The sequence below is a fragment of the Pelodiscus sinensis genome, chromosome 29 (assembly GCF_049634645.1).
Source record: "Pelodiscus sinensis isolate JC-2024 chromosome 29, ASM4963464v1, whole genome shotgun sequence".
NCBI lineage: Eukaryota > Metazoa > Chordata > Testudines > Trionychidae > Pelodiscus > Pelodiscus sinensis.
Genome location: NC_134739.1, coordinates 11,391,660 through 11,406,142, shown reverse-complemented (window position 1 = coordinate 11,406,142; position 14,483 = coordinate 11,391,660). Strand labels below are relative to the sequence as shown.

The 14,483-nt window shown below is 43.0% G+C and overlaps 1 protein-coding gene across 8 annotated transcripts in view; it reads right to left on the bottom strand.

Annotated features, from left to right (window-relative positions):
- Nucleotides 1-8,334: 8,334 nt before the first annotated feature.
- Nucleotides 8,335-14,483, bottom strand: part of IKZF3 (IKAROS family zinc finger 3) — a 68,710-nt gene continuing 62,561 nt past the window's right edge. For 3 of the 8 annotated variants that reach the window (XM_075911750.1, XM_025181829.2, XM_075911752.1), the window contains exon 8: nt 8,342-14,205. In XM_075911750.1, coding sequence (XP_075767865.1) covers nt 13,502-14,205 — 704 coding nt within the window. In that variant the 3' untranslated portion in view covers nt 8,342-13,501. Of the gene's footprint in view, nt 14,206-14,483 lie in introns of all 8 variants that reach the window. The other 5 variants (XM_075911753.1, XM_006117402.4, XM_075911756.1 and 2 more) reach the window with 4 other exon arrangements.

The following is a 14,483-nucleotide window of genomic DNA, read 5'->3' as shown; positions in this document are numbered from 1 at the left end:
GACGTGGCCCCCAACTGAGAAGGAGAAAGACCCTCCCCACATCCCCATGGCACACCAGAGCCTGGGGGGACCAAGGCTAGCAGGTTTTGTGTGCTCCTGCCCCATGGTGGGACGACGAGGGACTGGTGGGGGGGGGGACCCTAACTTCAGGGAGCCAGATCCAGGGAAGCAAGGGGCCACATCCGGCCCCCGGACCTTAGGTTCCCCACCGCTGAACTAGAGGATATCAACTTAACATCACTTTGTGGAAAGGGTCAGGGACAAGCTAGTTCACTTTGTGCAGCAGTCGGGTACCACGCCTAGACCATCCTATCACAAGGCGCTTCCCCCAAGAGGAGAGTCCCAAGCTATGGGCGTAGGCGTAGGGATGTGAACGACTAGTCAGGTAGTCCACACAGTCGTCAACTAGTCGTTCCCCCCTGCTTGCTGTCTCAATCAGAAAGAACTTAAAAAACAACAAAGAGTCTGGTAGCTCTGCATAGACTAACAAAACAAGATGGTAACATGCGCTTTCGTGGGCACAGCCCACTTCTTCAGTTGAGAAGTGGGCTGTGCCTAGGAAAGCTCATGATCCCATCTACCTATTTTGTTACTCCATTAAGTGCTAACAGACTATTTGTTGTTTTTTAAGTGTATCCTGTACAGACTAACTCACCTACCACCTGAAGCTTCTATCTGAAAGAGGCAGCAAGGAGGAGAAAAGGGGGGGTGTTTCAAAGCGGCAGCACTGCGTGGAGCCCAGGACCAGCCCCCGGGCTCCGTGCGGCGCTGCCGCTTTGAAATGCCGTGTGCAGCCTGACGCTGGGCTCCCTACAGTGTTTCAAAGCAGCAGCACCGCACGGAGCCGAGGTCAGCGGGGGAGTCCTTAGCTGACCTCAAGCTCCACACAGCGCTTTTGGTTTTGAAGTGTACACTTCAAAGGCGGAGACGGCCTATCGACTAATCGACTAGTCAGTTAATCGAAATGTAACATCCCGACGTGTATGGGTAGACTTGGGGAGAAGCAGTCCCCAGTTGTTGGCTGCCAGCCACCTGTCTGTACCTAGAGCCGGCAGCAAGGGGACAGGCAGGGAGCTTGGGTGAACGCTCACCAGCTCTGTGGGAGAAGGGACACTGTCTGCAGCCCACCCAGACATGGGAACTCCAGCCAGATCACTTCAGGCCTGGCTGCTGTTCATGCAAAGGCAGAGGCCACCTCTGGAAATGAAATGGGAGCGTGGGCTTTATCTCCGCCTCATGAATCATCGCCAGCACTAGCAGTGCGAGGAAGGGAGCTGGAGGAAGCTCAGGTTTCAGGAGCCTGGTGTAGTGTGAAGCTACCCAGCTGAGGGGCACAAAACTGGCCCTTGCAAAGTTCTCCCCCCCCACACTGCCGGCCTCGGCACCTCTTATTGCTGGCAATAGCCATTGCCTTGTGCAGTGGAGGGATTTCCACTCCACGCAGCTCAGTGCAGGCTCTTGCGCAAAATCGGCTCCTAATTAATTATGCAAATGAAGCGCAGCAATATGCTAATCCACACCTCATTTGCATAGGCTTTTGCAGAAGAGGGAAGCTGTGCAGATGTAGCCAGTGTCCGTGTCACAGCACAAGTCCAGGAGAAAGTGACACTCTAGGATTGGGGTGGGGAACCTTTTTTGGGGTCGGGGGCTGCTGACCCACAGAAAAATCAGTCGGGGGGGCCGCACACAAGTGAGAAGCAAAAAACAAAAACAAAATAAAACAACTCAAGGAGACAGAGCCCTCCCCACATTCCCCTCGCACACAAGAGCTTAGGGGGGCCCCGGTGAGTACATTTTGTGCGCTCCAGCCCCATGGTGGGATGGCAGTGGGGCTGGAGCAACAGTGTGGGCTCCCCAGTGCTGGAGGGGTGCACTGAGCCTTGGGGGCTGGATCCCTGCAAGCTGGGGGCCAGATGCAGCCCCGGGCCCTGAGGTTCCCCACTCCTGCGCTAGGAGATCACAGCGTATGCTGAACAGGTAGATCATAGAATACTAGAAAATTAGAACTGGAAGGGACCTTGAGAGGTCAGCAAGTCCAGTTCCCTGCCCTCACGAAAGGACCAAGCACCGTCTAGATCTTCCTTATCCAGCCTGCTCTTATGTATCTCCAGAGATGGAGATTCCACAACCTCCCTAGGCAATTTAGTCCAGAGTTTAACCACCCTGACAGGTAGGAAGTTTTTCCTAATGTCCAACCTAAACCTCCCTTGCAGCAATTTAAGCCCCTTGCTTCTCATCCTGTCCTCAGAGGTTAAAGAGAAAAAAATGTCCCCCTCCCATATGTAACACCCTTTTAGGTCACGGCAAGGGACAGAGGTGGGGGTTTAAGCTTCTGGTGGGGATGGCAAACCTTATGTTTTCATGGGGACGCTTGTGCGTTCTCTCCTGCGGGAGTTTACTCTGCCTGGGATAACCAGTGATAGAAATGTAGCCGTGTTAGTCTGGTGTAGCTGAAACAAAAAACAGGACTATGTAGCACTTTAAAGACTAACAAGACTAACTAATAAACTTTAAAGACTAACTAATAAACCATCTTGTTAGTCTTTAAAGTGCTACATAGTCCTGTTTTTTGTTTGGGATAACCAGGGCTGTCCTGAGGATTTATGGGGCCCTATGCAATACGATTGACAGCCAGAGTCTGTGTGATTTTTCAGATGTGTGATTTTATAATCTGCAGCCCCACACAAATGAAATACGTTTAAAGCAAATTTTAAACTCAGGTCCTGTCGTCTCTCACAGTACTTTTAAGAACTGAATCCAAATGCCTGTGGAATGGCTGTGTTCCCACTCAACCGGCTTGTTCGCAGGGCCTGCTAATCGCTCTGTCACTGTTGAGTTCACTAGATGCTCTCTGGAGGAAGCAGAGCCGTAGAACGGAGATAGGAAGAGGCGGGTGAGTGGACATTAAGACCCAGCATGCCCCAAATGTTTGGTGCCCAGCCTTGTATTCTGAGTGTGAGTAAGCAGGGTTGGATCATCCATTAGGCACAATAGGGACAGTCCCCAGGTCCAGGGGCGGCCCGTGAGCCTAGGCAGACTCGGCGGTCGCCTGGGGCGCCGCCAGCCTGCAGCACCCAATGATGACGTCACGGCCATTGACAGCCGTGCAGGTGAGGGCACTGATCGCGCCTTCCACCTGGGGTGCCAGCTGCCACGGCCGGCCTCAAGCCGCTCCTGCATAGGTCCTATGAAAAGTTTAAGGCCTACAAAAAGTTTAGGGCAATATGGGAAATAGTATAGGGCCAACGACCGATGCCTGAGGGACCTCACTAAAAACACTCCTGCTTGAAGATTCCCCTTTATAATTTTGAAACCAACCAACAAGCCAGTTTTTAATTCATTTATTGCATGTCGTGTGAATTTTATAGTGCTCTAGTTTTCTAATCAAGAGCTGTATCAAGTCATAGGCCTTACAGAAATCTAGGTATATTACATCAACACTATTAACGAAATTTGTTATCTCATCAAAAATATATCAGTAGTCTGTTATCCATAAAGGCACATTGATTAGCATTGAGTATTTTACCTTCCTTTAATTCCTTTATTGAAAATCAGTATTAACGGTCTAGCAATTTCCTCAGCTTGCTTATAAGACTTTTAAAAGAGCTGGCTATCTGAACCTGCTGATTTTAAAACAATCTCACTTTAAAACATGTATTTGCTTTTACACACTAAAGCAGTAGTAGAGGTTTTAGCTCAGTAGCTCTTGAAAGGAAAGTGGATTCTTCTAAAAACAATTGTCTGCAGGGACTTTCTTTTCACAGGCAAGTCTGCATGTTGCAATTGTTAGTTACTATTCTGCACTCTCGCTCCCTGGAGAGTTTCACCAGTGGCACAGGTGCAATGGTTTGCTGATATGCAAATCACAATACAAATATAACCTTCCTATGATGGAATGTCTTCATAGGTTAGCCTCATGACAGCACATGGGCCAGGAAAAGGAGAAAGAGAGCGATTCCCTTGAGGGCCTTGGTCTGATAACTTGTGAAGGTAAACTTCCTTCCCCAAAGTGCAGTTTGCTTAGTATGCATCCACTCTCACCGGTGTGGTAATGTGCATCCTTTATACTTGACTGAATTGTTTTACATAGGCCGTGAAGTTAATGGGATCATTCTCATAATTGCTACTCACTCTACAGGTTGAACCTTTGTAGTCCAACACTCTCAGGTCTGGCAACATCCATGGTCAGGCATGATTTTACTTAGCCAGATGTCCACTTATCATGGGCGTGGCCAAGTTTCCCACAATCCCTAAAGTTTGTTCACAGCCACTAGTCCTGGCTCTCAGTGTTCTGTGCTGTTATTTAGCAATTCAGTAATTCCTCATTTAACACTATAGATATGTTTCAGAAAATGATCGTGTTAAGTGAAAACGTGCGATGTGGAGTCAATTTTCCCACTGAAAAGAATAGAAAAGGTGGGGGTTGCGTTTCAAGCAGTGGTGTCTGTTGGGACCGGGACATAAGGTTGGGGGAGAAAGAGGACTAGATTACAGGAGAGAGGGGAGGTGTTTGGCTCTGGGGAAGGGGAGGGGAGGAGAGGGGAGGGGAATGGGGTTGGAAGTATGCCCCTGTGATGGGTCTGCCGGGATCCGCACTGTGTCTGGCGAGAGGGTTGGGGGTCACCAGGGAATGGCATGGCGAGCGGCAAACCCTCCTTTGCAGGGAGGCGGGGGAAGCCCCGCGCAACCCTGGCAACAGGCTGGCTGGGGAAATTGTGTTATTCCGGGGACAGTAGTGTCATTCAAAAAACATTCCCTAAAAAAAAAAAATCATGCTATCGTGAAAATGTGTTAAGCGGGCACGTGTTAAATGAGGAATTACTGTAATTCACCCCTAAGGCCACGTCTACCCTGCAGGGCAAAAGTTGAATTAAGATACACTACTTCTTTCGACTTCCCTTACTCCTCGTGACATGAGGGTTACAGGAGTCAGAGTAAGAAGTCCTCCAGCTCGACATTGTTTCGAAATAATGGCTAGCTGTATAGACGCTGCTGGGTAGGCATGGCCCAGTCAGCAGTGGAAGTGTTAGTGATGCTGCTAGACAATATAGACCTCCCATGGTTCAGCAAATTCTCCAGTTAGGCATTGGTCCAGTCCGGAGGGTACAGGTTTGGAGAGGTTCAATCTGTATTAGTGACTGTGATTCTTTTTAACTAAGGGCCAGCTGTTCCAAAGAGCTAAGAAAGTTGGGTGCAGAGCTTTTTGGAGTATGCGGTCCTTATTTAGGTACCACAAAAGGAGTTGGGTTCTTCTTAAAAAATTGGGCCAATTATGGATGCTGAAAATCCCGCCCTGTCTGTGTAGTATTTTTAAATGTCTCCTAAATAGCAAATAATAGCTATTTGCACAGTTATCATGTCTTTCATCCAAGGATCTCAACATGCTTCACAAACGCTCATTGGTCCAAGGCTGTTTGCATTCAAGTCTGTGGGAGTTTCATAATTAACTTCAGAGGAAACAGAAATAGCCTAGACTTAATCCTAGCCATTTATCTCTCTCACTTCATAACCCAGGTTATGTCTACACTGCTGGGTTTTTTTCAGAAAAAGGTACGCACCTTTTTCCAATTTTTTTTCGGAAGACGCTTTTCTGACATTTGGCCTGTCTACATAGGGCCAAATGTCGGAAAAACATCCTCTTTCAGAAGAGCCCTTATTCCTCATAAAATGAGGAACACAGGGCTTTCGAAAGAGCGCAACAGCTCTTCCAAAATGTTGTGGAATTGGCCTGAAACAACATGGTGACTTGGAGATCCATTAATGAGTGTCCAGGAAGATTAATGTGTTCTCTATTCTCCAGTGTTCTTCTGCCTGGATACTCATTAATGGATCTCCAAGTCACCATGTTGTTTCAGGCCAATTCCACATGCCAAATACACAGAGAAGGTTTGGAATTTAACTTAATTTACAAATTTAATTCTTATCAGATTAGAATGAACAGAGATATCGGCTGACTGGCACATTACCTTCCACATCCTAATGACTTTCTTAACCAACCAACCAAACAACGGAGGTGCTAATTATTCTTATCAGTCTCTGATAACTTGAGCGATCCATTCACTAGCTTCAGAGGGGTAGCCAGAGTTAGTCTGTATAGAATAAACTTAAAAAACAACAAATATTTTGTTAGTCTTTAAAGTGCTACCATACTATTTGTTGTTTTTTAAGTTTAATCTGTTCACTGTCTTTTTTCCCCTTTCTTTCCCCTCCTCCCCCAGCCCCTTCCCTTATGTATTCTTGGATCTGGAAGAAGTGGGGTTTGCCCATGAAAGCTCATGATACCATCTACATGTTTTATAGTGATAGAGATGCAGCCGCGTTAGTCTGGTCTAGCTGAAACAAAAGACAGAACTATGTAGCACTTTAAAGGCTAACAAGATGGTTTATTAGGTGATGAGCTTTCGTGGGCCAGACCCACTTCCTCAGATCAATATGTGGAAGAAAATCGGCACAACGATATATACCAAAGTGATACAATCAAAAAAATGAACGCATATGAAATTGATTTGTCAATTTCACATGCATTCATTTTTTTTATTGCATCACTTTGGTATATATGGTTGTGCCGATTTTCTTCCACATATTGATCTGAGGAAGTGGGTCTGGCCCTCGAAAGCTCATCAACTAATAAACCATCTTGTTAGCCTTTAAAGTGCTACATAGTTCTGTCTTTCGTTTCATCTACATGTTTTGTTAGTCTTTATGCTGCTACTAAACTATTCATTGTTTTTTAAGACTTTCCAGTTACAGACTAACTCAGCTGCCCCTCTGAAGCTATTGTTTAAACAATTCTTTCAGACTTAGTGTGAAAGTTTCATAGCCAGGGGAGAAAATCATTTATAGTTTTTTTATGTTTTTACTGGGTGGTAGAAAGGAAGTAGGTGACAAGAAAGAAGAAAAAATATGTGCTGACTTTTTTTCTTTTTTCTCTCTCTCTCTTTTAAGCTGGATCAGTTTATTGCGGTGAAAAGCGTCAGGAGGGAATGAAATAAGTGTGAACAAGTCTGGAGCTGTTAAAATGAATGCAAAAAAGGGGGCCTGCTGACTGTCACGGTATTCACTTGAAACTATTTCTTCCACTGGTTTCCCTCCAACTGATGTGCTTTAGAGAGCTCCGCACAGCTAGTCTTGCAGAAACTCTTGGATAATCGAGCCTTCCACAGAACTCTCCAATGGTATAGAAAACTAAAAATAAGTGTACTTAAAGCACTTTTAAAAAAAGTTCTGTTCCACAGTTCCAGAAACACAGAGGAAAGAGGCAGGGGCAAGCCTGGATTAAATAATAGATCCACCACTACAAGAATCTACAGGCCTAAACATCACTCACAGGTGCCTTTGCCTGTAACGGTGGCATCAGATTAGCCAACCAAACACTCCAAGCTACTGGGTTAAGGGAGAAGAGTAGTTCTTTCCATTTTTGGTATTTCTATATGCACCTAGTGCTTTCAAAGGCTAGAGTAGCCAGGTGTCTGGTATTGAACCGGAAAGTCCGTTATTTTCACCTCCTGTCCAATAAAAAATTCAAAAAAATACCAGACACCTAAAATGTTCAGTACTTTCTGATTTTTTCCCAGCCAGGAGGCGAAAATCCCAGGCTGTCCAGCTCAATATGGAGGCAGCCTGGCAACCCTAGTGCTTATCGGGGAGCTGTCCAGCCCGAGGCAAGACGGCAGCTTGTTAGGGCCAAAAAGCTTCAGCATGCAGTTTTTAAAGGGGCCCGTTTTTTTTTTTTTCTTAACAACTCTCAGGGTCCTTTTTTTTTTGGTTCAACAAAATTTTTCCTGGTGTTTTTGGTGGTTGTTTGGTATTTTACCATCTGGCAAGCCTATTAAAGACCTGTGCAAAGCCTGTAAATTTGGACTGTGCATGAAGAGTGTGAAACAGGCCTTTGACCCTGTAAGCATGTAAAGCCACTTCAGCTCACGAGTCAGGCAGTATATGTAGATAAATGGAATTTCTGTTATTCAAATCTGTTGCCGGATTTACAGTGTACATTATTTTCCACTAGCAAATCAAACTAGAAGGCGTCTTGCCAGGAACATAAAATACCTTTTAATTAGTTAACCAGTTATACAGGGACAGGTGGAGGACTGGACCAGTCCAAATGGGCTGGAGTGGCCACCATGTCACACCCCCAAATCATGGGGGCCCAGCCTCCTGTTGCAGATGGGTCTGCTCTGGTCAGGCTGTGTCTGTCACAGGCAGAGGCTGCTCTGGCCAGGCTGCTATGATCCAGCAGAGCCCGCTGCACCACGTCATGGGTCTGGCTGGGTTGGAGCAGCCCCACCCACCCACCCACAGCAGACAGGGTCCAGTCCAGCTGGACTGCCAGTTAAACATACCCCATAAGCATCATCCACTAAGGGTGATGCTTACCAGTTAGCTGCCTGTGACCTATCTCCAAGGCTACAGTAACAAAGAGCCCAAAGTGATGGGGATTCTTAATACATTGAGGGGCAAATTAAGACTAAACTCTGCCATCAGAAATATGCACACAAAAGTCCTTGAGAACTTGTTAGGAATTACTTGTGTGGCTCCCAGGGAAGACTTTGGCCCGTTATCCAGTTTTATGTGCTGATTTACCTATAATACAGGGAAAGTGCAATATAAACCCAAAAAGTGAAACAACAGCTCCCTTTTGGTGTATGTATAATCAATGTATGAATTAGTGTTGAGTACTGGAATAGTTTTTCTGCAATTAGAAGAGTAGTATTATTAAAGTTAAATCTCTAAATTCAACAGAGTTATATTAAGAAACTATTTAACATTTTGTTAATTTAATCACAATCATTCAACTCATCCTTTCAGGGTATAACACATAACTTATATATTGACTATAGGTTTCATCTCAATTTCTTGGTTTATAAATATGAAATTGGATAGATGTACGTTACGTAAGATAAATTCTCAACACTGGGAATCTGGAGGCTGCCTATTTGGATTAATTAGTCTTAATTAAATACAAAAAGTAATTCATAATAGGGAGTGTTATTATTAGTTGTATTTTGCAGCATCTAAAAGCACCAGTCAGGGATGAAGGGCCCCCTTATGTTGGGCACTTTGCAAATTGCATTCCATATATTTGTTATATCTGCGGAGACCTCTTTAGGAATTATAAATATTAGATCTTGTTTTTGTAGGTCTGTCCTTCAAAAATTCAATAAAACGTTAAACAAAAATATGATTGGTTCCTTAATGATACAATAAAATCATTTGTATGTGCGTAATTTATCAATTAATACAACAAAAGAATTGGCTGAGAGAAAACTGTTGAATAGGCTGCATTTCACAAAAATACCTATGTAAACTTTATTTTCATACTGAAATTGACTGAAACAGCATTGTTAAAATAGGCCAGTAGAATACATTAGGCTAGCAACAGTTTGCAAATGTTTTTTCATTTTGCAGTTCAGGTTATTTTGCAAAGTCATCAGCAGGGTTTTCAACTCTGTTGTTTGAACTCTTTGCAGCAGGAGTTGGCAAGATGTATCTTGCAAGCTAAACGTGGCTCTCAGCATCCAGCGATGAGATCCACCTTCTTTTAGATAAACAGAGATGGCCATAACAAGCTGCTTGCTTCACCATGCAATCTTTCCTTTTGATCCAGTAGAAGGCAACTGAAATCAGGAGAAAGCATTGCAAGATGAAATCTTTAATGTCTCTGAGCTACAGCTTAGTATTAAAATGTGCGCAATTTTATGCCAATTAGGGAGCAGATCCTTTTAAATTAGGGGGCAGATCCTGACTTAAATGGAAAGCAGAGTACTCAGCACTTTGCAGGAATGAGCCTCTTGTAATCTTCTAGCTTCAATCCCAATATGTGATCAACTGAGTCCTAGGCCCACGTGTAAGTAGTCCCAAACACAGACTCGTGAAATTGAGGAATTACATGTCAGACAAAATATACTCATTAAAAAGACCATTTTAAAAAATGGTTGAGTTAAAACTCAACATGTGATTGTTCAACAGCAAATTCATGAGGAGGTCACTCATCACCGGGCCCAGAAAATGGCAAGGAACAGCTTTTTTTTTTTTTTTTTTTTGGAAGGGGGCAATATATCTTCACACTTTTTTTTGCCTGAACCGTGGTGAGAAATATCTGCCTACTTGGGGCAGATACTGTGAAACCTCTTTTAAAGAAAGACAGAAAAGCACCTGTCAATGTAGTTCAAACTGAACTTTTCACAGGCTCAGTGGCTGATTGCTCATTTGATCTGGGAAATAATGGGTAGGTGGTGGAAGCCCAGCCTAGCTGAACAAGAAGTGAAGAGTGGGAGAGTACATTCTGGGCAAAATAATCTTCAAGGATTCCATGGTGGCGTGAGAAAGAAGCTGGTGGTATTTTATATAAGATACATGTAGTAAACCGAGGTGTTTCCTGGGCCAATAACTACGTAACACTTCACTATTTATACTTTTCCTATTCATCTGGTTTTAACACTAATGAGAAACATTTTTTCTACAGTGTACATATATATGATCATCTTTCCCATGAGAATACAGCTGTATTTGGAATGAAAAGTAGAAACTGTTCCATCAGCTCACAGTTACTGAAGACAGGAAATAAAGAAGAATACGGTATGTTTTAGCCAACCTCCTATTGTAAGAGATCCATTCCAAAGTATTTCCAAATATACTGGGCATGAACCTAATGGCCCTTATCTGATCTTACAGTAATTCAACTGAAGGGTTTTGTAGTAGCGCTGTGGCAAGGTTGTATTGGGGAGCAGGGGGAAGAGTAGGAGGAGCATCCATGCAAGTCACTAGAAATGTCCTAGGTAATAAGTTTTCTACCACAAAGGGATTCACAAAAATATTTTACAACTATGTAGCCACAAACTGAACACAAATTGACAAAAATACTTTCCCGACTCCCCACTAAAAGATACAGCAATATTTAGCACTTGTCAACATCACAGCATTTTACAAACAGTAATTTTATTAATCTTCACACATTCCCCTATCAGGCAGAGAAAATATCATCATCTCCTTTTTACACAAGGAAAATAAATCATGGAGAAGTGAAGTGATTTGTCCAAGATTACAGAGGAAGCCAGTGTCAAGAGACCGCATTAGAATTCCATATTTCCTGATACTCAGTTCTCTGTTCAGAACACTAGCTCCCACTTTTGCTCCATGCAAAAAGGTGAAACATATTACACAGCAGTTTACACAACACTGGAAAAAAGTACAAAATAAAAGTTCATGCTAAATACCCACTGGATTAAAAAAAAAATCCAGCAGAACACATCTAGCATCATTATATAAAAGGTTTTAAAAAATAAACATACACTCAGCAAAATTATCATATTCACATCTTCAGCACAGTGACTAATAATAAAGCTGCAGAACAATGATTAGATTATTTTAAAAACTGGCTTCAAAGTAATCGTAAATACTCATTTTGCAAAACAGCACTTTTCACTCTAAGGGATATCCCCATGTAAAACCAGACGGTGTGATTGAATTGTCCACTCCCACACATTCTTACATGAAGATTCTCACGGTTGCTACTGTTAATATTTGCCAGGACACTATGACTCCACTTGGCAACGCTAAATCCAAAATATATTGAGTCAAACTCTGCTCATCTATGCAATTGCATGGACATCAGTAAGATTTGAGGGTAGCATCTGATCCAGTACATTTTGAACCTACCTTTCTTCTCACATGGGTAACACCAGTGAAAATAGACTTGGGCCCTTCACTAGACCGCTAATTCGAATCCTGGAAGATCAACAGCGGCCTGTTCAATCTTCTGCAGTGTAGACATACCCTATGAGCTACAGCAGGGATACTCAACATGCGGCCTGTTTGTTTGCGGCCTGGGGGTGGGAGCTAAAACAAAAAAGTAGTCAATATAATGGTCTTCTGTTAAGATGTGTCATCACTCTTTAAAAGTGTTGTCATATGGGTGGAAATCAGGTAACTATTGCATTTTATTAATATCAACAGAACTGGCTTAAATAGGGCCTGTGTGTTGTGTAGTCTTGCATTAATCTTTATACTCAAGCCTGTCAGTGTGAAAGAAGCTATTTGCATGTATGTGCATATATATTTGCATGTATATGCAATCACACTTAAGTTGTAGCCCTTGGCATGTGCTGTGAGTATCATTGTGGCCTGCCGGGCTTCCAAAGTTGAGTAACCCTGAGCTACAATAACCTCATAGAGTCCAATCTGCAGAACTTAGATAAGCAAAAATTCTGTTTGCCTCAATTGGTATTTTGCCTGCCCATTGCAGTTTTAGACCCTGCACCAGGTGAAGTCAGTATAAGTTTTGCTATTGATGGCAATGGAAGAGGGATTGCACTTTTGTTCTGTTAGAAAGACACATACTTGATCAATCAAAAAAAGTTGGATTTCCTCCAAATTCAGAGGCAAGCCAACAAATAGTCTCAAAAAGCATACACAGTTAAAAAACACAAACCCCTAAAATAGCTCACATGACTTATTAATTGGTGATTGGGGGGAGAGATTAAAGAAAGTGGACTGAGTGGATAAGGAAAACGGAAGTGTGGTGAGACAACACACTCTCAGACTCTGGGGGAAACACTGAAAAGTAATTTGATACATACCTGAGGATACTGTGTTTTCTGTGTTTCAATAACTTGGCCATTTTAGGAATACCTCAGGAAGTGAAACAATAACAGAAAGTGTCTCTGGGACCTGGTCTACACTAGGGAGTTATTTCAAAATAACTCCCCTGATTTCGAAACAACAAGCGGAGCATCCACACGACAAAATAACAGGCTGGTTATTTCAAAATAGCGGTAGTGTGGACACACACTACTGATGCTATTTCAAAATAACTACTTCCCAAAGTCATTCAAAGTAATTACTCCCCAGTACTTCCTGAGGCTGTAAGTCGAGATAGTGCGTCTACATTATGGGAGCCTTCCTCGGACTAATTTCGAGGCTTCCCTGTAGTGTGGACACGCTATTCCAAAATAGTTATTCTGGGAGTTTTTATTTCAAAATAACTTATTTCGAAATAATTTCCTAGCATAGACATGGCCTTTCTGTGTTATTGGTTGGAACATGGTGCTTGTGACAGGCCAGTGAAAAGGGCAGTAAGGATGGACGATCTTCTCAATGTTTTAATGAGAATTATTACATCAACGTTTGACTCTCTTTTTCACGGCATAATACAGCTAAACTGCCATTTTGCTATTACCAGAAGCAAATGTTCTAACAAAAATACATGTTAAAATACTTTTAAAACATATCTTAAATTGCTATTACTTTTCACAAAAATAAAGTTCATACAAAAATCTGTGTCTGTCTATCTTTGGTATTTATATATAGTGCCAGTCACCCCAGTATCTAGGCACAGATGCTACAGAATACTGCATTTTGAAAAATAAAGCCCATCATTACTTTGCTACTATGAGGGGCATTAGCATTTTTAGAATTGGCACAAAAATATGTAAGCATTTTTTAATCAAACTGAAAAAAAAATCTAAAACAGCTTCTTTGGTGTCTTGGGAAATTAATCCTTTTACTTCAGGGACACTCTGTGCTCTCCTCGTGCTATATGTGAGGAGAACTCATATCTGTCATGGCTTCTGTACCCACACATGTTGCATTCAAAAGGATCACGGAATCCGTGGCATCCCATATGAATGGTGAACATCACATAATCCAAAAATAGGACACGACAATGGTCACATCTGTAGACCCCGATGATGTCACCTTCCTTATTGATAACTTTAAAGGCATCACGTGGGCATATGGTTGGTGGCTTGATTATGTCATATGGTCTTGGGAGCTCCTTCAAGCATTGGAGGCCATTGCGGACTTGGGAAGGGATCATCTGATTCTGGTGGTAGGTGTGATTTTGACGCTCCTCGTGGTTGCTGTCAGTGTCTGTTGAGTCTTGGCCACTGTTATTTGGGGAAAGGCCTCTGTCAGAAGACAAACTTTTGTCTCTAAGGTGGGCATGGCTCTTCTCTGTATCCTGTGGGTTGCCGTTTGACATTTCAGAGCGGGTGAGCGGTATGGGATACAAGCTGCTGATGACCGGGACCATCTCAGAAGTGGGAACTGGGGGGGTTTGCACAAGGGGACGCAGTGCTTCCGCTCCAAGGTAGCTGATCGCATTATTTATGGCCTGGTCCATCATACGTCCTTGCATCATATCACTTTCCTTTTCATACAAGAAACTGGAATTGTAATTAATGTCAAAGTTGTGTCGCTTCTCACCTACAAGAAAGGAAAGAAACTGAATTACTGAATGGTTTGTAAAATGTACTGAAATTCTAGGATCCTTTCCTAAATAGCAACAGTCCATGAAAAATAAACAAATTTAGCTCAATGATGCAGGAATACTGTTTGTGTAAGTGAATTGACTTTTTGAAGCATATGCCCCTAAGAAATGGAGCATTAGAGAAATTAGTTAAGCAATTTGCTAGCCAATCCATCATTGAACTTGATGGTTCTGGGATTTAAGGGGAAAGAATAACATTAAGACCGTCAAGGAT